Source organism: Agelaius phoeniceus, chromosome Z (assembly GCF_051311805.1).
Source record: "Agelaius phoeniceus isolate bAgePho1 chromosome Z, bAgePho1.hap1, whole genome shotgun sequence".
Lineage (NCBI taxonomy): Eukaryota > Metazoa > Chordata > Aves > Passeriformes > Icteridae > Agelaius > Agelaius phoeniceus.
In genome coordinates, this window is record NC_135303.1 from 49680033 (window position 1) to 49703685 (window position 23653).

Here is a 23653-nt window from a genome sequence, read left to right on the forward strand (position 1 = left end):
GACAATTGTTGGCCACTTATTTTGCTTTGGGCTTTCCATGCTTTCTCTTTCAGGTGTGGGGAATAAAAAGTCCCAATATGAGGAAGTTGACACATGTTAATACTGGCAAAGAAAAGTTGAGTGAGAAGCTCAGTCTTTACAATTCTGCAGTCCTGAAGCTGTACGTACCCCGTGCAGCCTGGTCCTGTCTGTAGAAATGGTCCACACAGGTGCCTTTATACTTCTCAAATACTGAGCTAATGAGGAGACTACCTGCATCTCTTTTGGCTAGCAGAAATAAATCATCTTAAACAGCATTTGAATGGATCAGTATTCTGAGATGAATGTATGAAGTTCTGAGTATTTATTCTGAGATGAATGTATGAAGTTATGGATTATTTTACAGTTTCGTCATTTATGTGGGAATGTGGCTTTGAAACAGACTCAGTAATAAAAAAATGAAGAAAGGTGACTTGACTTTATTCCAGCATACATGAAACTTGCAGAAGAGGCGGTGAAGTTTTTTGTTCCTCAGTGAAACTGACTGTGTATAAAGAAGATGCTTTTTTTGTTTGGCTTTCTCTCAAGTCCCCTAATGATTCTTGAGAAACCGTTCATTTAGATAGGAGGGTAGAGCTGTCTTAATAACAGTGTATGCACATCTGGGAAGGCCAGTAATTTCCCATTATGCCAGAGAAGCTGGCTGCTCTTTAGAACTGGTTTAGCCTCCCAGGTTGCTTGCTTAATTCATACAGAAGTACTTAAACTGGTTTGTCTGTGTTTTGAATAGATAAGGATTTCTGCAAGTCTGAGAAGCTGTTTGGCCTAAAATGAATGTTTGCTCAGTTGGATATAGGGTGAGAACAAAGTGTTCCTCCCTCTACCAACTCATGATTTTAATTAAGGAGCATATCACTTAGGCTTTTTATCCTACATGCCTGTGATTTCTCTTCTGCTGTGTTTAAGCTGGAGCAAGCTGCCTACCTCTGAATATGTTTTGGTTTTTTTTTAATATTCTGCCAATACCCAGAATATTAATAATTTTTAATATCCTGCCAATACAATTTTTGTTGTTAGGCTTTGGCTCTAGCTAGCTTCTTGTTTATTTTTCACCTCTCTGACAACGCCATCAAATGGCTTCCTAAATAATTTTTGTTCAGGATTTTAAACACCTGGATGAGTTTTGACTTTATACCACTTCAGCAGGTGACCATGATATTGTTTTGAGACAGCCACGGTAGTGGCAACTTGAGGAAAACTGAACGAAGGACTGGAGGCCAAGTACTGGCCTCTCAAAAATGATAATTGCACTTTGGCAGTGTTAGCAACTTACTGTAATTGTAGAATTGTTGCTCTACCAAAAATCTCCCACAAAACTCCCTTTTGAGATTATCCTACGCACTATGGGATTGTTATCCAAGATGCAGTTCAGCCAAGGTAGTTTAGAAAAATGCAGCTATGAGGTAAACTGCAATAATACTAAAGTTGTTTCAACGTATCCAACAGAGATTGACAACTTCTTTTTCTGTTTAAAAGTTAAGACTGGTTTATATATGAACACATTGGGTTTTGGTGTTTGGTTTGGGCTGTTTTTGTGTGTGTGTAGTGTCAGGAGCACTCTCAACTTCGATACATAGCTGAGGCATTTCATAAAATGTGGAGAGCTGCCAAACGTGGCTGTGCCAATTACACTTTAATGTGTATGAAATCATTGTGATAGCTACAGGCTTTTGCTGTGTAACCTGAGAAGTTTTCTTTTCTAGCGTAGAACTAAGATATGATACTGAAAAGATTGCTTAGCATTAGTATGTAAACAGGAGGATTCCTCAAAGAGGCTGCTGCTGCTAAGTGGTTGTAAGTGGTAAGCTGGTGTGGAGATGTCATAAACTTTCTTTCATTGTGATAAATATTGCTTATTTTAATATGTGCTGCCTCCACCAAACTGCATCTTGCCTGCTTTCTTTTCCAACCCTCAAGGCCAAATAGAGTTTCTGTTGAAACTTTTGTGATAAGTGAGAACTTTCTGAACACTGCAAGTCTCCTGTTCCAGCATCCTCCACCTTTTAAGCACTTTGGTTATTTATACTGACCTTTCCCCCTTTTTGGCTGAAAAATTTCCTCAGTACAGTGTATCTCTGTCTTCTGTGTCATGGCCTATCCTCAACTGTACGAATTTATCTGTAGTAGTATGAAGTGTAGAGACCAACTACAGGTGACCAACTACTGAAACAGATTCCTCAGGACGGCTGCTTGCAAATGTTTGATAGGCACTCTATTCAAAGAGGAATTACTAGGGGAATCTACCGGGAAGGCTGTTTTTCCTCATCATCCAGTTATATTCTTTTTAGATTACACTATTATGCTGTTCTTGATCCTTGTGCCTTTGCGCTTTTAAGTAATCTTCTGGTTTCTTGTAGATGCCAAGATTGTAGGCAACTTGCTGTGCCTGTTTAAATTGTTTCTCTTCCACTCCTTGGCCACTGACCACAAGGTTGTAGAGTTTCATTTACTTCTGATAATATAATTGCATCAGCCTGTCTTACCTCTTGAAAAAAAATATATTTTAGGAGAGGTTGATTGTGCTGATGATGACAGTGAATCAAGAAAACTATTCTTTTGAATACAATGTGTTGTTGTTCAGAGGGCAAAACCACTTGAGCTTGTCTGCAGTCGTGGAATATGGCTTGAGGAACATGGCAGATCACAGCCCTTGCAACTAATATGAAAGACCAGTAAGCTGAACAACCTTTTTTTTATATTTTATGACCTCTCACTAAGATAGTAAAGAATCTATTGCTTCAGCTTTTAAAGGGATAGTTGTCTATGACTGTAATATTCTGAGTGTAACATTCACCATGTTTGAAGGAGCTGGAGTGTCTAGCACCATTATTAGATAAGAGGGATTTTTTAACATATTGCTGAGAAGTCAGGCAGAAACAGTAATTTCTCTTCAAGATTATATTGAAGAGCAAGTGATAGAAGGCTGATGACATAGGAATATAATAAATAAAGGTAATAGGATATGGTTTGTATATGTTCCCTGCCATCGTCCCCCCAGTTTTGAAGTCAGTCTGACTAAACAAAGAATCTGGAGGTGCTGGCATCATTCATCATGCATGCATTTTGACACTGTTAGATTTTCATTCTTTGGGGCCTTGTCCTACATTCTGCTTTTTTTTCCCATTTTCTCCTTCCTGTAGAGCTGTTCTGTACAGTGTACATTTACAGTAAGTTCTCTGAAGAAAAAAGACATTTCCATAGGATTTAGTATGTGCTCAATTTCAGCTTCCAATTCTGCCCCCTCATCTTTTGGTGAGGGCTTGTGAGTTGTTGTGTGGAAAAGAAACAGACTTTGCTACTGGGAACTATGAACCTTAGAGAGTATAAAGGAAACAAGTTTTCTGTTAGCTCGTTAATCTCAAAGTGGGAGGTGTGGAGAGAAATCTGTTTCTGTCTTCTCTGAAATACTTAAACACAGATGTTTCAAAGAGATTAAGTCAAACTGTGAATTTTGCACAACTGTCTGTCTTAATTGTGATATTTTGGGGCTTGTAAACGTTGAGATCATATTCTGTCCTTCTGTTCTTCCTGGACCATTAGAAATCTTTGCTACAATGTGTAGACATTCAAGTTGAGCCTTGGGTCTCTCCTCTCTCCCCTGCTACACAATTGCACTCGCTGCTTTCTCGTTTTGGCTGACTCTTTTGCGTGGTCATTTAGAAAGGTCTTTGCCTAAATTCGGTTTATTAAGTGCCCCAGCTTCAGAACCTAAGTCTGGGGGTTTTAAAATCAATTTAATTTGCAAGTCCTAGTGATTAATTAGAAAAAAACCTCCAAACAACAGCGAGGTTATCTGTCACGTGGCAACCAACACTAGCACAAGGCTACATCAGGAATGCATGGTTGAAAGTGAGGGGAAGAGAGTAGTAGTGTCCTTGTGGCTTTTCCTGCCAACAGCCTGGCAGGTCCTGCCATACAGGAAAGGGAGAAGGATTAACTCTTTCTTTAACCACTAGTAGTGGTTTCCTGCACTGCAGAGTATGCTTGTATTGTTTTTCTGTCTGCATTTGCCATACGTGACTTAGACCATTCCCTCGTGTGAGTTCCTAGTACTGCTCATTCAGAGCAGAGAACAAAGAGCATGGAAAGGAGAAGGGTTTCAGTGAAGGGAAAAGCTCTCTAAGGTTAAGGGTGGGGGAGTCCAGCCAGTGCTCTGCTCCTGCCTGTGTCAGGCAGAAGCTTCTGAATGGATACAAAGCTGGAGTTGTGTTTCAGTGGACTAGCTGGGGCCACAAAGGGATGGGATCTTTTCAAAGGGAGCACACAGGAAGTGTTTTTGGAGTGGTACAGGTATTGGAACAAGTATTGCACAAGAAGATGCATTGTAAATCTGATGATAATGTGCTTTAGCCCTGGGATTTTTTTCCTAGGGCTCTTTCATGCCATTAAGCTGCAAGTTTCTTTGCAAAAGTGTGTCATGCTGTAAGTGTTGTATTGCTTTGTATCCCTTGTGGACTTCCCATGTAAGCTGTCTTTCAAGGTAGCTAAGTTAAAATATTAAACAAGAAATGTGTATTTAACCACATGATTTATGTTTTGGGGACAACAGGTCAGGAAAATGAGCATCTGTAATTTATTCAGTGCAGTGTTGCAAAGTAATAAATGAATTACAACCTTACTACATTTCAGGATTACGTAAGATAAATCTTTGACTGAACTTGTTTGCTATGGCAGCAATGTATCCATAGTTTCACTTCAGTGTAGGACTAAGTAGAAATAAGTGTGTGATTAACTGCAACAGAATTTATGTGTGGGTTTTTTGGTTCTTGATTTATTTTTGTGTGCTTTTTGTCTGCATGTTTGATTTTTACTTTATGAATTCTACTGCCCCATTTGTGGCTAGAAAAAAAGCCCAGCATGACTTGATCCCTCTGGCAGGGGTAATGATTTAATTTTATGGTCAGTGTCAGAAGATGGCTGCCTGTTACATGGTAGCTACTGCCTTTTTTTATGGAATTTGGTCAGCCTCTGAAAAATCGTATTCTGCACAACATTCCATGAAGTTCAGGTAATTGTTTGTTGAAATATAAATAAAGAAAAGGAGAAGACTTAAACTAGGCAAGATATCCTAATTTTACAGATTACAGATACATCTGTTACCAGTCCTAGAATCTGTTAAGTCTGAAATTTCTTAACCTGCTGAAAATTTAGTGCCAGCTTTCTCTTAATCCTATCTTTTAGCTGCTAAATCTTTCTTACTCATGTGATCTTGTGAAAGCCTGTGTTTCCCCATGGGTCAGAAAGTTTATGCAGATGGTATTTCAGTAGAACTTAGTGTTCTCAGATTCATCTTCCGTGCTTGTCAGAGAAGAGAGGTATTTCTTTCACCTGTCAATAGAGACTGTTTCTCATCTGAATTATAGGTGCAAAGGTTGGAACTATGGGCTTTAAATAGTTGTTCTTCTGTATTTTGCAAGGGGAAGGCTGTAATCTATTTTTTATTTGTTGTTTTGGTTTTGTTTATTTATTTTTTTTTTCTTTTTTTTGTTGGGTTGATTTGTTCTGGTGTTTTTTTTGGTTTGTTTTCTTGTTTTGTTGTGTTGTAGTTTTTGTGGGTTTTTGTTTGGTTTTTTGTTTGTTTATGTAATGTTAGAAATATGTATAAATTTCTACAGTTTTTCTAGCTAGCCACTAGCCAAGAAGTAAATTGACTTTTCTTGGCCCTGTGCCCTTACATAAATGCTATATCTTGCTGCCTGGTACTTATTTTAGTATGGATTTGTTTGGGCACGTTTGGCTGATGTTGTTCAGACTTTACTAGCTTGGCCATCTTAATTCAGAATAGAAAGATTTTCACTCTTTCGTTCATTGAGCGCTGTTCTGCTATTTTTATTGAACACATACTTTTACAGAAAAGTTTCATTATCCTTTGGTGAGACTTCAGGTGTCCCAGTTCTGTGAGCTGGATTACTATCTGGGCTTCTGTGAGTCAGAGTGCTGAAGGTAGAAGATATTCTATTCTGTGTTTAATATGACATCATTGTAAGTGTGTTATTTTGTCTCTTCTGGGCAGTAGAGATGGAAAATTTTGTACTTCGATTAGCAAAGGAAGCTACTGGTTCCTGGAAAGCCTACCATTTGTGTTTGGATTGGATTGGTTTGTTTTTTTTTCCAAAAAAGGAAAGAAGATACTTCTAGTCTAAAAAGGCACTTTTGAAGCTTTCTAAAATTCATTGGTGCTTGGTGCAGTGTGAATGTATGTATCCCATAAATGTGGATCCATTGATTTAATGCTTGGCAATTTGGCACTTTATTAGTGGCTTTTATTTTGAAAAGATAAAGCATTGACTGATACATACTACTTTTAAATAAAACGTGATTTAATAGATGAAGGCTTGGAAAGAACTGTTGGTTTATGTTGCTGTTTTAGGCCTTCTTTTATGTATTATATATCTTCATTTTATCTTCATTACAAATGCTGTTTAGAATTCTTTTTCATCAGTTGGCTCATCTGGCTTTCAGCTGAAAGTATGTATTCCTGAAAACAGGAATACATTAATTTTTACCACAGGAGTGGGTAGGTGAGATTGTGTTTTCATTCATGTTTCTGAAATGGTTAAACCAAAAACCATTCAGACTTGAGACTCTGTTCAATGTATCTTAATAATTTGTCATACTTGAACACGTCAGTTAGCAGCAATTTGATGGCAAGGCCAAGACAGTGCGGTAGTAGCTGGTTTTTGCTGTCATGGCTCTCTGGCTCTCTTATCTCTTAAATCCTTTGGTAAGTAAGCTTTAGTCAAGGTGTGTCTTCTGCTTTCTGCACTGTGTTTCGGCAAAGGAAATATTTAGTAACTGAAAAAACATCACTTTGAATAAATACTTTGATTGAGATATTTCATGGCTTTGGCCTATTCAGATATTTGGGTTTAAAGACAATATACATAAAATGAGAGGCAAATTAATAAAAAAATAATATTCAAATTCTTCCCTAGAAGAATCCCCACCCTGACCAGTAATGTAAAAATCTTGTCATTTCTTTGTTGGGCTAATTGAGTAGCTAACATTACAGCTGGATCACAAGTAACTTTTGAGATTTTAGTAATGAAAGTCTGACAACCTAAAAATCAGTGGAAACATTCACAAATTCGGATCTTGGAATAAAGCTGCTGCTTGTTAGAAAATCTGTTTCCCCATTGTTTGTTTCACGCAGTCTGCTGTTACCTTGGAAAGCATGAAAAGACAGCTTATGCCATGACCATGCAGGCAGAAGATTGCAGTGTTACGAACTGTGAGGAGAAAAATGGGCAAAGAAATCCTAAAGTTATCCAAAAGGACAAGATATGCTTTTAGGATGAGAATCCATTTCTAATTTGAAAGGACTGTCTCAATACAAGAATTTTACATCTGAGGAAAAACAACTCTGTGTATCAGTAAATTATCTCCCTGTTGTGCGAAGAATTATTCTGGTTTCCTCCAGGCAATGAAGCTGAGTAAATGTTGTTTTAGTGAGATTCTTGCAGATCTTGTGGGTAATACAGGATTAATGTGCAAGGACAGAAGTGTCCAACTCACCTTATTAGTCTCTGCCAATGCACTCGTTGCATCCTGCACAGCCACTTCTCCCTGTCTTGTCTCTGTGATTTGTTTCTTCTGTGCTGGCATGGCATTGTTCTTGACTCTGCATAGCAGCCACCTGTAAGCTTGCATGGTCAGTTCCACAGATATAGTGAAACAGTGGATGAATAATTCTAAATTGGTGGTGCCATGGCTAAATCCTTTTTGGGAATTAAGGATCATGCAACTCACTCGTTCCCCCACTGATTCCCCTGTGGAAGAAGAAGAATGGAAAAGAAAAGGTAAACCTTGCAGGTTGACATGAGAAAAATTTAATCATTGAAACAACACAACAACAACAATAATAATAGGCTAGACATAACATAAATATAGAATAGTACCAATAATTAATATAACATAGTACTAAATATGCTAATAACAACAACAACAGTAATAATAATTGTTAATAATAGTTGTAATGGTAAGGAGAGGGAAAGAGAGTGGCAAAACCTGACAGAAACAAGCAGGTTGGTCAGAATCTGTGGATCTGTGCTCAGTTTGTCCCCCACCAGTGACTGGGGAGTGCTTTGCTTGGATAAATTGGAAACTGGGTGTTACTGTTTGTTGTGTTTGCACTTAAGGTAACCAGTCACACAGAGTTTTATCTGCTAAGAACCACTAATAACAATTTCAGGTATTGTTCCAAAAGAATATTTGAGAGGTTTGTTATGTAACTCTATCATTAATAGAAACCAAGCCGTGTATATAATCGCTGTGCAAAGAGCAAGTCTTTCATTATCCCTTAATGTTGAGAAGGAAAAGGTCATTGAGAATTTTTTTTGTCTTTGAGGTGGAATTGTTTTGCTTTGTTTGGTTTTTTACTCTTTTTCTTTTTCTCATCAAGTTTCATGGGATGCTGGATTCCCCATTACATTTTTATCCTGGTTTTCACCTAATGTCTATGACAACTGAGTGTTTGTCCAGTTCACTGACCTTCATATCAAAAGTATTTTTCATAAAATACATTTTTGCATCCTATCCCTAGCAGCTAACAAATCCTAACTAGTCATATATGTAACCAGGAATTCTTAACTCAAATTTTCTAAGATATTGTCTTCCTGAAGCAATTATTCAGTCTCCAGTGATAACCTCCTTTGCATTGTAACAGTAACCCGTTAATTCTTATTCTAAGGTTTTTATAAAATTTGACTCTCTGTGTCCATGTTGATCAGAGATCTGGATTAATATTCAGTAAAATTAAAGAACCCTTTTCTCTCATTGCAGGATAGTTGATGGAAGGTATGAAGGCCTGTTAGACCTAGTGATTAAGTCAAGTGGCTGAGGTTTTTCACTTTACCCCTTTCTTTTCCTCAGAGTCTTATGTGGTAGGATCATAGTATAGTTTGTGTTGTAAGGGACCTTTAAATGTCAGGTAGTCCAACCTTCCCCCGCCCCTTCCCCCGGCTTTGAGCGGGAATGTCTTCAACTAGATCAGGTTGTGCAGAACCTAGCCCAGCCTTACTGGGGATAGGGCATCTACCACTTCTCTGATCCAGTGTTTCACCACCCTCATCATAGAATAATTCTTCCTTATCTACTCTGAATCTATGATTTTTCAACTTAAAACAGTTACTGCTTTTCTGGTTGCTACAGGGCCTATTTAAAAGTATGCCCCCATCTTCCCTTAAAGTACTGAAAGGCCACAGTGAGGTTTCACTGAAGCCTTCTCTTCTCTAGGCTGAACAACCCCAACTCTCCCAGCCTTTCATCATAGGAAGAAAGTCCTGCTCAGCGCCTGCTCAAACTTGTCTGTGTCTTCCTTGTAGGAAGGACCCTAGAGCTCGCTGTAGTACTAAGAGTCATGAGAGATCTAGTCTCTTGAGAGAGTAGACAGGAGAGAGTAGTAGAGGGTCTCATGAGAGAGTAGTAGAGGGGAGAAATCACCTTTAACCTGCTGACTATGCATATTTCTGACTAACGTTCAGCCTCACCCACCAACACCCCCAACTCCTTCTTGGCAGGGCTGCTCTCAATCTGTTCTTCCCCCAGCCTGTGTTGGTAGGGGAGGTTGCCCCAGCTCAAATGCAGCACTTGGCCTTGATCTTTGAGATTCATGTGTGCCCACAGACATGACATACAGGCTCTGTACAGCAGTTCAAGAAATGGGGAAATAGCCCCAATAATCATAACAGCAAATAGAAATTATTTTTCAGTGCTGTGGAACTAACGATGAGAACTGCATTGCAAGCACTGAAGAAGTAGGAGCAGAGGAGCAGTTGGTGCAGGAAGGGAGAGTAGTCTTCCAGGAGGAGATACATCTCAATGCACAGGAAGAGCACTGTTTTAACAGCTGTTACTGAATAGCTGTTTACTGTTTACTGAGGCACACGCACAAAAATTTGCTTGTCTCAATAGCTGGAACTCTGTGTCTTGCCACATTCTTATCATTTGCCACATTCTTATAATTTTCTCCCTTCTATGCCTTACTTAAGTTTAGCATGTTGTAGAACTGGCAATGGTATAGGAGTTTGATGTAAATTTGAAAAGCTATTTTGTGTAAAGTTTCTTGAAGGAAATTTGTAACTTTCATATCTCTGAAGGATATGAAAAGCATATAGTTCTTTATTTTTAAGATTTGTGTAAATGTTTTGCAGTATAAATTTGGCACAATTGAAATATGAAAACAAAATTTATAATTTTTTTACACTAAAAATAAATATAAAAATATATAAACTAAATGTAAATTAAATTTAAATGTGTACACAGATAAAATACCCACTAGTTTCTTTCTTTTCTTTGATGTCTAACTATGAGAAACATTATTTTCCTCAAAGCAATTTTGCATGTGTGTCTATGGGAGGAAGAAAGAGTTCAGATAGGTTAACTGAACCTTAACGATACTTTAGACCTTTCTTCTATGTAAAGTGTTAGAGAAGTATGATGATAAAATTATACACAAAATAACAGAGAATGTGCATCCTTTTCCTCTGTGTTTTGGAAATAGACTTGCTTATCTTTCTTTGACTTGCTTATCTTTCAGTGTAGTGGTATCATTTACATACACTTTTATTTAGTCAAGGAAGTGTTTTGTATATCAAGTTACAAAATAAATCTAAAACACTCTGGTTAATTTGCACTCTGTAAACCTTAATTATGTTGCTGTTGCTTATTTGAAAAGAACATTTAACCTTGCCTACTTCTGGAAAACTGTAACAGTAGTAGTTCTTAAGGGATTTTTTGATTTGGTCTTGTGCAGCAAAATTATTTCAATTTTCATTATTTAAATGTATAATACACAAAATTAGAATAAAGGTTTTCATTGTCTGTGCTTGATAATTTTATCTTTTTAGCATCTTAAACTTCTTCAAGCATAAGTATCCACAATGTTTTTGCAGATCTTATTGTTGTAGCTGTAAACTATTATATATTGTTAAATGTTTTGCTGACTTGGGGACTCAGAGTTGTCTCTGTATTTCTTCAACATTGTTGCCATAAATCAGAAACTACTGGTAAATTCAGTTTTCTGGCAAAATAGCAATTCAGTGTTGTATCCTGTTAGGTTGTGCTTTCATGCGTGGGTTTTTTTCCTCACCCACCCACTCTGATTTTCATCTAGTGTCCTGACAATCTATGATGGCTTCTTGATTTCTGGAGAGGCAGCTGTGGGGTTTTTTCAGGTAGTTCAGACCATGCTGTAAGAAAATCTGAATCAGAAGTGCAGAAGTCACTCTTGTCTGTCTTATATGCCACTCAGTAATTTATTCATGTGCTTTTGGAACATGGACATCATTCATTATTACTGACTGGTCAGAGTTGACCAGGAAACATGCTCTGAGAGCTCAATTTTTGACTCTTCATGGATATAATGGCTTTTATTTTCCTACTTGAGTGTTAGTTTTTTTTCTCCAGAATACAGGGAAAAAAGGAAAATTCACCTAGGTGCCTGTACTCCAAATTAATGTTAAATGGCATTGCTAGAATGTCTACATTACTAATTGTAGCTTACAATGGCCTAGAGTCCTTATACCAAAGGTATAATGATATACTATTCCAAAGGTATAAGGAGAATCTGGCTGTTGTGCACTTGACTTTCTGAGAGCCTTCTCAGAGGAAGACCTCCAAAATTTCCCACTGAAACATGAATTGTCTTTTATTGTAATACACACATATAAAGGGTATTTATTGAGAAATGACTAACAACTATTACTCTTCCAAATGCTGCTAAAGCATGAATGGTTGCACATTATGTTCAGAAAAAAATGATTGATGTATCTAACATTTATGTACTCTGAAACTGCAAGCGCTTTTGTAGACTGCTTTATCCCTTGTGTGTATGAAAAAATTTGCTTTCTACAAATAAGCCCAAGTTTCCTGTAGGAGGAGGATAGTAGCAGAGAGCACTAGACAGATACCCTCCAAATAATACCATAAAAATTGTTGCAAACTCATCCACATCATTTAAAAATAATGTTATTTTAAAGTAAATTATCAAGTAACTTAAACCAGTTAAAAAGCTTGCCCTGAAGTGGACTGATTCTTCTCATCAAGAGAGCAAGGAAGAAAAGAGCTTTGTGCGGACTGTGGTGCATGTCACTGTGTTAGTACATTAGCATGAAATATTCAGAATTCTAGTAGCGTATAGACCAATCACGGTTTAGCAATATTGTGTTCTTCTCTTCCATCTGATAGTAGGGATTAATCAAGTTTGGAATATGTATGTCAATCTACATTTCATCTTCTCATTGTGGGGAGCTGATGAATGTTCTGTGGGATCACTGTTCCTTCTAAAAATTGAGTTTCTTTATTTTGTTGATTGAGAGCGTGTACTTGAATATATACACAAGATTATATGGAAGTACTTGAATGCACTGATGATTTTCAGTAAGTAGAAAATGCAGTAGAAAGTTTGCCTTTTGGAGAATGTAATACTGGTTTTTGTAGCAGTTTATTGAGAAAACAAGGATAAGAAAACAAGATGTTTGTGTCTTTGACTATTAAATATAAAGCTTTTTAAACTGAACATGTATGCTAAATATGTGGAGGTTATTATTTTTGCTATTTGGTAGTCTTTTTTTTCAAACCTTTGAAAATTCCTCTACATTGAAGGAAATAAGAATAACTTTTTCCTTTCTCACATAGATCCAAACATTTAATGTTGAGGCACCATGCCAGACCGTGGAAGATTTAACGAGTGGGGTTGTGATGGCCCAGGTTCTTCAAAAAATGTAAGTAATTGTTTATTTAATGAATTAAGTACAGAGGGTTTTTTTATCTGTACATTTTTGTGTTTTTACATGAGTTTTACCTCAGCTGGTATTCCCTAAGGATGTGGCTTAGTCGGTACTTTTAAGTGGAACATGACTAATGATTTTTTTCCTCTGTAGTTTACAGATAACTATCTTAAATGAAAAAAAACAACAGTTGTTTTAGAGAAGAGTTCATTAAAGTGTGAACTTACTGGAAAGTAACCTGAATTAAAACTAGACATATAGATTCACACTTTAAATTGAAATCAGTGCAAGGTAAGGTAATTGGCCCTGATTGTTGTTTGAAACTATAGTCAGTAGTGTTAGAAGTAGTTTAATGCAATAAAGCTTCAATGATGAACTGAATGGAACTGTCAGTTTAGTTTTTTGCAGTTGGAAGTATTTTTCAGTTTGTTTCCACTACCCCTTGTCTGTTAACCAGACACCATTGAGATTATGTGAGGGTATAAAGAAGAATAAGCCATCGGGTTATTTATACACAGGATTGATAAGATCTTACTGAGCCTTTTCTTCTTGAGGCTAAACAAACACAGCTCACTCAATCTCACCTCATTTGACAGAAACTACAGTCTGTTAATCATCTTAATTGCCCTTTGCTGAACTTATGTGTATGTCCAGGTGTCTCTCTTACTGGGGAGGCCTGGATGCAGCAGCTCAGACGTGGTTTTAACAGATCTGAGCAGTACCTCCCTTGGCCTGCCAGCAGCAGTCTTCCCAACACAGCCCAGGTTTTTGTTTGCTTTCTCTGCTGCAAGGACACATTGCTGGAGTGTGTTCCACTTGGTTTCTGCCTGGTTTCTTGTCTGCAAAGCTGTTTTCCAACCAGCTTACCCTCCCTATATACTGGTGAATAGGGTTTGTTTGCATTTAACTTTTCTGAAATGTGTAAGAAAACAAGCTTTTCTCAGCTTGTTTTTCCGGCTTGTCAAATTTCTCCTATATGGCAATGCAACTATCAGGTGTGTCAAACATGCCTTCCATTTTTATATTATATGAAAAATTGCTCTCTGTCTCATCATCTAGGTCCCTGCTAAAGACATTTAATACTCTTGACCCCTTGGATATGCTGCTAGTGAATCCAGCTGGATTTCATGCTTCTGAACCTTTGAGCCTAGCATTTCAGCCATTTTCCAGCCCATCTTGCTCTCCAGTTACCCCTGTAATGCTTCATCAGTTCTTCTATGAAGATGTCATCCTGATCAGGCAGTCTATAGCAGGAATCTGTAGCAGTGTCACTCATGTTGATCTGCTTAGTCATTCTGACTAGTAATCTCTCAGCTGGCTCAAATCCGTCCTAAGGCAGGGCTCATGCATTCCCTTTGGTCTGTCGCAGAAAGGGCATCTTTCTGTCACTGCCTTCTTAGCTTGTTCTTCCTAAGCAGCCTGTATATGTTCATGTCAGCAGCCTTGGCATGTGAGCTATCCTACCATGACTTCATGATCCCAGTGCATCTGTGACCTTGCAACTACATACAGAACTCTGTTTCTTCCTATTTGTTCTCCATGCTGCCTGCATTAGTGCACAAGCACTCCACATATGCATCCAGTTGTAGCCGTGATATTTTCTGAAAAATCCCTTTGCTAGGATTTTTCTCCTGAGAAGCTGAGAGGCCTCAGGAACAAAACAAAACAATAATTATCTGCTGCTGTGGAATGCAACAGGTGGATTTTTGATTGGTCTTATGTGGTTGTTTCTAATTAATGGCCAGTCACAGTCCAGCTGTATCAGACTCTCTGGTCGGACACGGGATTTTGTTATCATTCCGTTCTCTGCTTTCTTTGCTAGCCTTCTGATGAAATCCTTCCTTCTATTCTTTTAGTATAGTTTTAATATAATATGTATCATAAAATAATTAATCAAGCCTTCTGAAACATGGAGTCAGATCCTCGTCTCTTCCCTCTTCCTGGGACCTCTGTTAACAACATCACATCCAGTCTTTCTGATTCCCAAGAATGAAGCTTTTTTCAGAGTGTTCTTCTTTAGGCCTTTGTATATTTATGTGCATATGCTTGAGGTGATCCCGCTTTACCCATACCTGTTTTGTTGACTATGAGGTGTCTTTTGTTCATATCATTCCTCACCCCTAGTTCTTCAACAGAGTTCACTACTTTGTAACTTAATGTTCACTTTTTTTTTTTTTGTATAAAACTGTTCTTACCACCTTGGCCAGCCTATTCGTGAAGATGCATCTGTCCGCCATAGCCTGGTGGATCCCATCTCTTCCAAGCAGTCCTTATTCTCAAAAGGGTTTAATAGTTATCAAAACTAAAACTTTATTGCCAACACTGTATCACAGCTGGTTGTTGACTTGCAGGGTTTGTCTGCTGCTCAAACCTCCACCTCACTAACTGTTGCAACAGGGGAGAACACCACTTGAGCCTTGACCATACCTTCCAAAGCTGCATAATCACGTTTGTTACTTTGCAGGTTTCCCTTCCCTGATTGTACAGCTCATGCCCAGGTGTAAGCGCTGAAGAAATAATAATGTGAGGACTGGACAAGCTTCAGCAGTCTTTCAACAATGCCCGGAATTCAAACCCTGAGCAAGCAACAGCCTTTCTTGATATCAGTCAGAAGATGAGGGTCCTCCGTCCTGTTCGAGTGTTTAGCACTTCTTGTGCTGCTGTGTGGCTCAGGTTTACTGAACACAGCTGATTTGTTTGACAGAGCTCCAAGGGCTGTAACTGCTATGAGGGAACTGAGTCTCTTCTTTAGTTGCAGATTCTCAGGAGCAGGAGCCTTCCTCCTAGTGAGAGAAGGAACTGCCAGTTCACAGGAAGAACAAGAGAGGGGAAAAGGGAAATCTCAATGTAGTCAAATATTTCAAAGCAAGACTTTTTAGCATGTGGTTCTGAGATACTGTTTTCAGCTGATGAACTGAAGTTTAAAAATAAATATACAATACAAATATTGCATTTCTGTAGCATGATTTTAAAATATGTAAAGATCCCCTAGACAATTTATCATTCTTTCTTTATGTCCTATATAATAATTTGAACATGCCAAAATTAGTATTCAACTATCATACTTTATGGTAGTTGTGCTTCAGGTTTAACATTTTGCATACTTATGTAACGAACAGACATATTCTCATCCTGAAATTTAGCAACAGTATTGCTAAATCTTGACTGCATTCCTTTTGAGATAAACTTTGAAGAGCAGCAGCAATCTGATCTTGGATTGTACAACAGGAACGATAACATGAACAATCTTTGAGAGAAAATACTGCTTTTTTTGTTTTTTTCTTAAAAACATAATAAACAGAAGGTAAGTAGTATAAGATAAGAGGTGTAACAGAAGATTAGTGTAATGGATTTTTGAAGTAGAAACCAGGGATTGTAGAGTAGCAAAATATTTTCTCTTTCTCTGGACATGATAGTGGAATATAGGTCAAATATAGGGATCAGCATTTGTGTAGCTGACTAGAAAGCTGATCAGGAGCATGTTGACAAAGCCGTTTTAAATATTCTTTCTTGAAAACTATCAATACTAGCAGTGAAATCTTCCTGTTGTCCTTTGAATAAAGACAACAGGAAGACTACTTCACTGGGAGTTAGGGCATTTTCAACAATGTGAAGCAAGTCTAGAGCAGGCTTTTTTGCCTTTTTATATTAGCAACACGGGTTCCCCCTCTGCCCCAAGAAAGATAGCAATATAGAATACAATTTTTGCAGGAAGACAGCTATATGCTTAAGGTATCTTGGAAAAGTCATGCAGCGATGTTAAATAGCAAGGAGCAAGCCTGAAAGCATCAGGTCACTGCAAACATCTCATCTGCAGTGAAAACCTGAATAGTTGTATTTGACATGAGAATCTCTCCAAAAGTTAATCTTCAAAGGAAAAATGCGTTGTTTTGACTGCAGACACAACTTAAATGCCATTACTCTTACTCTATTGAGAAGGATAAACTACTATTTTTGTAATTTTCCAAGGAAAAAGGAAAAACAGGTGTTTCTTAGTCTATGTGCTTCCTGTTAAAGGTTCTTTTTAAGTGTGTGTTCTTTGAGCCTTTACCTGATTAGGTAAAGGTAGGGAGGGGAAAGTTCTGGCAACTTTGTGTGAATCAGGATTTTACTATAGTAAATTAATTAATGTTTTAAAATATTAAAGAGCAAATTAATATATCCAGTAAAGAAGAGCATTGATGAAAATTTAAAGGTGTTGGAGTGGACTAGTGTTCTGGATATATTTCCAGATAGGGGAGTGAGGATAGTATTTCTTCCAAAAAACTGAAAGGTTTAATAGTGAATTCTATTATTTCTATTTTTTTTCCTTACATCTGCCTTCTTAGGAAAAGTCCACTGGTACTTATGAGGGTGGGAGATAGTAGGTCATGATGAGGAGCAGTTTTTGAGAGATCCCTGGCTTAGGGAATTAGTTGTTTTAGACATACATAAAATTTGCACAAAACAGAACTGTAGGATTTAGTCAGAAAAAGGAAGAAAAGAGGAAAGAGAAGAGGAAGAACATTGCTTGCTCATCAGCTGATAAAAGCCAGCTGTGCCTTGTACCAAGTGGAGGGGGCTGACAGTTTCTTCTATGGTTCTTAATTTTTCATACAGCATCCTCAATATTTTTTACACTCACAGTAGCAGCCCATTTGTAGTTGAGTGCCAGACATCACAACGAATGCAGCAGAATTTGCTTTAACAAAACTGCTGGAATAAGCTGTGAGAAGAAGAGGTTACAGAGGAAATTACTGACACCTTCAGAAGGTTTTTGCTATTGATGTAGTGTGCGATAGCAAATACCAGAACTGTGTTCTATGTAACCAAGCATGAAAAATTTGCTTGCAGTCTCAGCTGTTAAAAAACAAGTGTTGTTAAATTCCTGAAGGACATTTTCTTCCTTTATATCATTAAAACTTTATCTTTGACTTTCAGCTTAAAATACCATTGAATGTAATTCTCTAGTGCTAACTGTATTATCTTGGAGGAAGAAACTCAGCCTATGTTTTAGTTTAACTTTTGTGTATTGTTCTGTAGGATTCATTGTTTCTATTTAGATGTGGTAATCCCTCTGACTAGCATTGATGTGAAATACAGTGAGAAGTAATGCCTGTATACTTTCAGTGTTGATGATTATTTTAAAGAATCTTGTACTGCAGGAGTAAAGAGTGGAAGCAAAAGAAAATGTTTGATTTTTCTATGAGTAGGCTGTTGGCCTAAAGTTGTGTTGCTTGTGCTGGTACAAGTGCCATAGCTTGTTTCTGAATCACATCCTTTTTTTTTTTTTTTTTTTGTGTAGCTTGCAATGATTTTACTTATGTTTTCACTGTCCACTGATATCCCTAGAATAGCAGGATTTCCTGTTTTAAAATTTTCCTTTCATCCCACTCTGGAGACTTTAGTGCCAGGTGTCCCTCTTGTTTTGATTCTTTCTTCCTCTGTCATACTGGCCTTGGTAGATGTAAGAATTTGTATGTATTTTCTTCTGTCATCTGTGCATCGCGCCTCTATCAATGAATTATTCATTTGTTCTATTATACATTGCAACACGATGTATGCATTTTGACACATGCAAAACACAAAAGCCATGCTTTTGTATATCACTGGGGGAGGGAAATTTTTTGTAAACACATTTTTTGATGCAGCTTACTGTACCACTGTTATAATGAGTAATAATCATGAGTTATACTACATGCTCTGTGGGTTGGTTTTCTTTAGAAGAGTATTTCTGTCTCTTGGCATCTGTGATGGAGAGAGATGATTGCTTAAATAAAGGAAAATTTACATACAAAATAAGATGGAGATGGTATAAATGAGCACTGCTGAAAACATCACATGAAGTGATAGAGCATTAGCAACAGCATAAGTATCTTCTGCTCTGAAAAAAAGTCCCAGTTATCTGCAGTACTACTGAGATAGTAGGCAGCAATCAACTGATACACAAATACCTTTATAATCCTGAAAGTTGGCCAGTTTGGGTCTAGGCTCAGGAACTTAGTGAATTCAAAATACTTAGTTCATGTATGAGTGGTCTCATGGCAATGAAGATGCTCCAGTTAATTTTCTGATAGTATAGCTGCTCACTTCTCAGCCCCACGTTTTTGTATTTGCTTAGGTAGTGCTTTTTCAGACACTGTAAGAAGAATGCTGTTGCTGTCAAATGAAATGGCCTAAGATGACCTGAATTTGATTGAATTATGGTTCCCAGAAATAGAGCAAAAGGAGGCTTTTTTGCAGCAAGGGCTGTGAATGATCTAACATTCTGGAAGCCCCTTTTTAAAAGTATGTTTAGAAGTTACTGTGGAAAAGTTATTTCAGGTTTGATTTCCAACAGTTTGTTATATAGAGAGAGCATGGCAGTTGTTACTAGCAATGAACTTCAATGAGACTTTTGAAGAGAAAGAAAATTATAATGGTGATGAGGTTGAGGAAAGGATGATCATTCTAGATTTGATTGGTGTTGATACCCCATCTTTTGCTTTTCTGCTTATTGTGTTCCTGTCAAAGTGTTTTTGCAGTGTGCTATTAATTATTGTGTAACCTGTATTAAGCTTCTCTAAAAAGAACTGTTGGTGCTACTTTGACCATTGTTACATTATATTGATTTCAACTGGATTGCTTATCAGCTGCTGGACCCTTGGATGCTTCCATGAGGTTTGTATACATACAAATGAAAAAACAAGTGGATCTGTGGAAGAGGACTACCACACTGAGTTTAGATGTATTTCTCAGGGACCTTCCTTAAGTATGTCTGATGACATATATCAGGGTTTAGATAGCCTATGACTTGCATCAGAACTGTAAAAGACAATTGCTGGTCCCTGTGTTCCTTTTATTAGAGTAGTAGCTGAGGAAAGCTGCTTAGTTTCTGCTGAATTTCAGGCTTTCAGAGTGAAGTAAGATGGACCTAACTGAAGTCTTGTTAGCGTTCCTCAGCTGATTCCCTTACTGGTGCTGTTATTGTTCAAAACTGGATGTGCAATATCAGCTACCCAGTCAGTCCAAATATAATTTTGCTTATGGGATGTTGTTTATACTTGCTCATGTTGTTTCCTAGAACCATGAAAATGGTATGTCAAGGATTGATATTTATGACACCACAGCCTTGAAGCAGCTAAAGATGTTAGTGGCCAAGTGCAACCCTTAAAATTATAAGATTCCTTAAGGAATCCCTGTTGGGTTTTTTTTTTTGATGAGGAAGCACAGGTCATACCTGCTTTATCTCTCAGCTGCATAAATATTTTATAATTGTGAGTCTCTTGTTAAGCTAGCTTATTTGTGTATCAGCAATTCTCAGAAGACCATTTGGCAGTCATTGGGGTATTTTTTGAACCCCACACCTAAAATGGATTTGAACTGTCATTCTAATCATTAGTGTCCAGATGATTTTGTTGTGATTGAGCGGAAATTAGGCAAATGAAGGCTTTTTAATTAAGGCTTTTTGTAAGGAGAGCTATTTGTTTCATGTAAAAGCTGAATGTAAACTTTTTTCATGTGTCAGAGATATTACATGTACTTGAATCAATATCATTCTTAAGTTTACCTGTCTTCTTGTGACAGAGAGGCCATTTGAAAGCTATTTGAAAACATATATTTCAAAACCAGTGATAGTCTGGATAAGACATTACTTTTTCTATTTTGCAATTTAAGATTCTGTCATCTGTGCTAGAACTGTACTGTTTTTGAATGGAAGTAATTTGGAGTCATCAACTTAACTAGTAATTAAAGCTGTTCTTCCAGATATATGTTTGCAGGTGCCATGACAAGGAAATGAAATATGCTGTAATCTTCACCAGAGTCTGTAACAAAGTGTGAAAAAATAGCAATGAAAATGTGTCAGTAGAGAAACATTGCTATTTGTGGTCTTCCTCCATTGCTGTGTATTGTGGTTGCAGTACAGCTTGCAGACCTTGATGCATTGTGAAGACACTGTGGAGAAGATGGAACACAGCATGTACTGTGCATCAGATGCAAAGTGTGGCTGCAAAGTTTGTGGTCTAATAAAAGTTCTGATGTAGTTGCTGGTTTACAGTATATATGAAATGGATGTTATTTGACTCTCCAGGCATATTCAGAGTTCTCTTGAAATTTTGCCAAAAGATCTCATGGCGCCTTGCCCTTCAAAAAAAGGTCTCAGTCCACAATGCTTCTATGTGTAGAAGGTGCAGCAGTAAATCTAATAGTAATCAGTGGCAAATGCAGCAGTCCAGAAAACAGAGTACTTCACCTGAAACTGTAACACAAACTCTTAAGAGCATTTTGCTAACAATAGAAAGGTGTTTTTTTCATTCTGGCTGTACTGACTTCATATGTTGGATGAAATAGAAAAATAGAAACCTTTCCTTATGTTTTCCTACTCCTTTAAAACCGGTTATATATAGTACATTATTTCTCCTTAATTCTGATAATAGCATTTTCAAAATTCTCTGTGATAAAGGGAGAATTTGAATTGAGCAGTAGAAAATGTTAGCCTCTTAGATGATCTTTGAGTTTGGTAGCAGAAGAGAGAGTGTCAAGAGGTGTCTTGAAGAAGCAGCTTGTGGAAGATGCTTTGAGAAAAATGAATAGGAAGAACTTATGCATAGAAATAGTTCTCTGTTCTTTTTCTTAATTGCCTTGTCAAAAGTGCAGAGAATAGAAAAGCTTCTAAGGAAGGGTGTTCACAAAAAGATTTGTGTAGGGTTACTGTGAAAAGAGGATTTAAAAAACTGATAGTGTTTGGTAGATGAAATAGTGAAGTATGTTCTTAGGTGTAAAAACTTCAGTGACGCTTCGTAGCTCTTCTCACTCTATCAAGACAGCATGTGTATTGTTCAGTTTCAGGTTTTTATTTTAGCAGCTGAATAGTTGTAAGCAGTGTGCAATGGTAGGGATCCATAATGTGTGGGAAAATAATAATTTTTAATAATTTTATGAAATGCAAGTAAATATTGCTGCAACACCAGACAAGAAATTAAGAGGCAGGACTTATGGAGGGAAAATGCATTCAAAATACAAAGATGCTTCCTCAAAAGCATAAGCTCCTTATGGCACACAGATGAACCTGTGCTGTCAACAGGGTGAAAGTTCTTGGAAAAGTGAGTGGTAACAGGATTCTGAACTACTATATTCAGGCCATGTGTCAGATGCAAGAGGTAGTCATTTAAATTAACTCAAACCTGAGATGGGAGCCTAATGATGAATGTGTACTCAAAATTTCTATAATGTGTTTTTAATAAATGCACTTTTTATTTTTCAGAGATCCAGCTTATTTTGATGAAAATTGGCTGAACAGAATCAAAACAGAAGTGGGAGATAATTGGAGGCTAAAGGTATTTGACTTACTTTGCTTGTCCGTGAGTCTGTATTTCAGTACTTAATACAATATTGTGTCTAAATATTCTCACATTTCTGGATTAGGATCTTGCTTTATAGATAGCATTTTGAATTTTAGACCATTTTAATTACACTTACTTTTTTTAATATTGTATTGTCCTGCACAGTTTTAGCAAAGACGTTTTGAACTTGTGAACAGGTTTTAATGACTAAAAGGAAAATATTAAAGTAAATGTTATACATTAATTACCTCTTGTTTTTCAAATATTGAATGAGAGATTTTTTTTTTAATGTACAGTGTGAAAGCGGCTTTTAAAAAAGCAGCTTTTTTGAGAAGCAACTGCATAAAAATAGGAACATAAAAAGCAATATATTTAAAGAAAGATGGCAACATGTTGCTTCCTTTTACTTTGTCAGCTCTGCAGAGCTACTGAGTTTTAAGAGAGGAAGTCATGTTTTTTCTGTGTTTCTACTCAGCATGACTTTTAATCACAGTCTGTTTGCTGGGTTGTTTGTATCACTTGGCATTCTAGCACTTCTCTGCAAACCTGAAGGAAACGGAATTTGCAAGAACTATGAATGAGGAATATTTTGCTTTAGAATCTGAAGAACACAGTCTCACATGCAGATGTTAGTGTAGTTTTTGACTGGTTTTCTTCAGCGAATGATCAATGTGCTTTTTTAAATTTCCATTTTCAGCCTGACTGATTTGGGGGAAGAAAAATAGTTAAGAATTTACTGTTAGTTTTTGTTTCCTGTAAAACCATTTTGTTCCAGCCACCAAAACTCATTCTGAGCATCTGGGGAAGGACTAAAACTGTGAAATGCTTTAGTACTTCCAGGCTTCTCTACATCACTTCCTGAATTGCAGGGACACTCAGAGACAGAATGCTGCCTGAGACAAAGATGGAGCACACCACTGCTGTTTATGTCTTGACTTGGCCAGGAAACATGTATCAGCATAGTTTCTGCTGTCTGACCAGCTGTGTGAAGTCTGGAATGTTTTAGAGTGTTTTGTCTACTAAGGCTGCCAGCAAAAAGTGAGGGTACATTGATGAGGCTATATTGAGTGACTGCTGAATAAGAGACATCATCCCTAAAAAACATTTAGGACTCCTTTGGCATCTGCTGAATGTAGAGCACTTAATATAAATTAACTTCTCAAAAAATTGTATGGAATTGCAAGTGAACAGCTAGATACAAGGTCTTACTTTTCTGAAAAATATTTTTTGGGGTTTTCCCCAAAGGAATATTGAAATCTTGGCTGTTAAATGTGGAGGATAACAAACTGAGAACTGTTGGTTATAGTAGCATTTCAGCTGATTGAATGTGGAGCAGCAGCTTCTATAACTATCATATGGAGTTTGAAGAATAAATATTTTATTTTTATGTCTTGCACTAATTTGGCAGATGTAAAAGCTTAGCAGGTGTGAAAAAGAAAAAAACACCTGAGCAATCTAGTAACTTCCTTATGTGACTTAGGTTGGCAAAGCATCAGGTCAAATTTCAGTTTGTTGCTGATGTCATTCCATCTTGTTTTTCAAGTGTCCATGTAAAGAAGAACTAAAGACTGATTTTTTTGTTTT

General features: G+C 37.2%; 1 protein-coding gene across 5 annotated transcripts in view; it reads left to right on the forward strand.

The window, feature by feature from the left end:
• The window catches only part of HOOK3 (hook microtubule tethering protein 3), an 86064-nt gene that overhangs the window by 1492 nt on the left and 60919 nt on the right, over positions 1–23653 (forward strand). For 4 of the 5 annotated variants that reach the window (XM_077172241.1, XM_054652586.2, XM_054652582.2 and 1 more), the window contains exons 2-3: positions 12676–12761; positions 21991–22063. In XM_077172241.1, the coding sequence (XP_077028356.1) occupies positions 12676–12761; positions 21991–22063 (159 nt within the window). Of the gene's footprint in view, positions 1–12675; positions 12762–21990; positions 22064–23653 lie in introns of those variants that run through there. The other variant, XM_054652587.2, reaches the window with a different exon arrangement.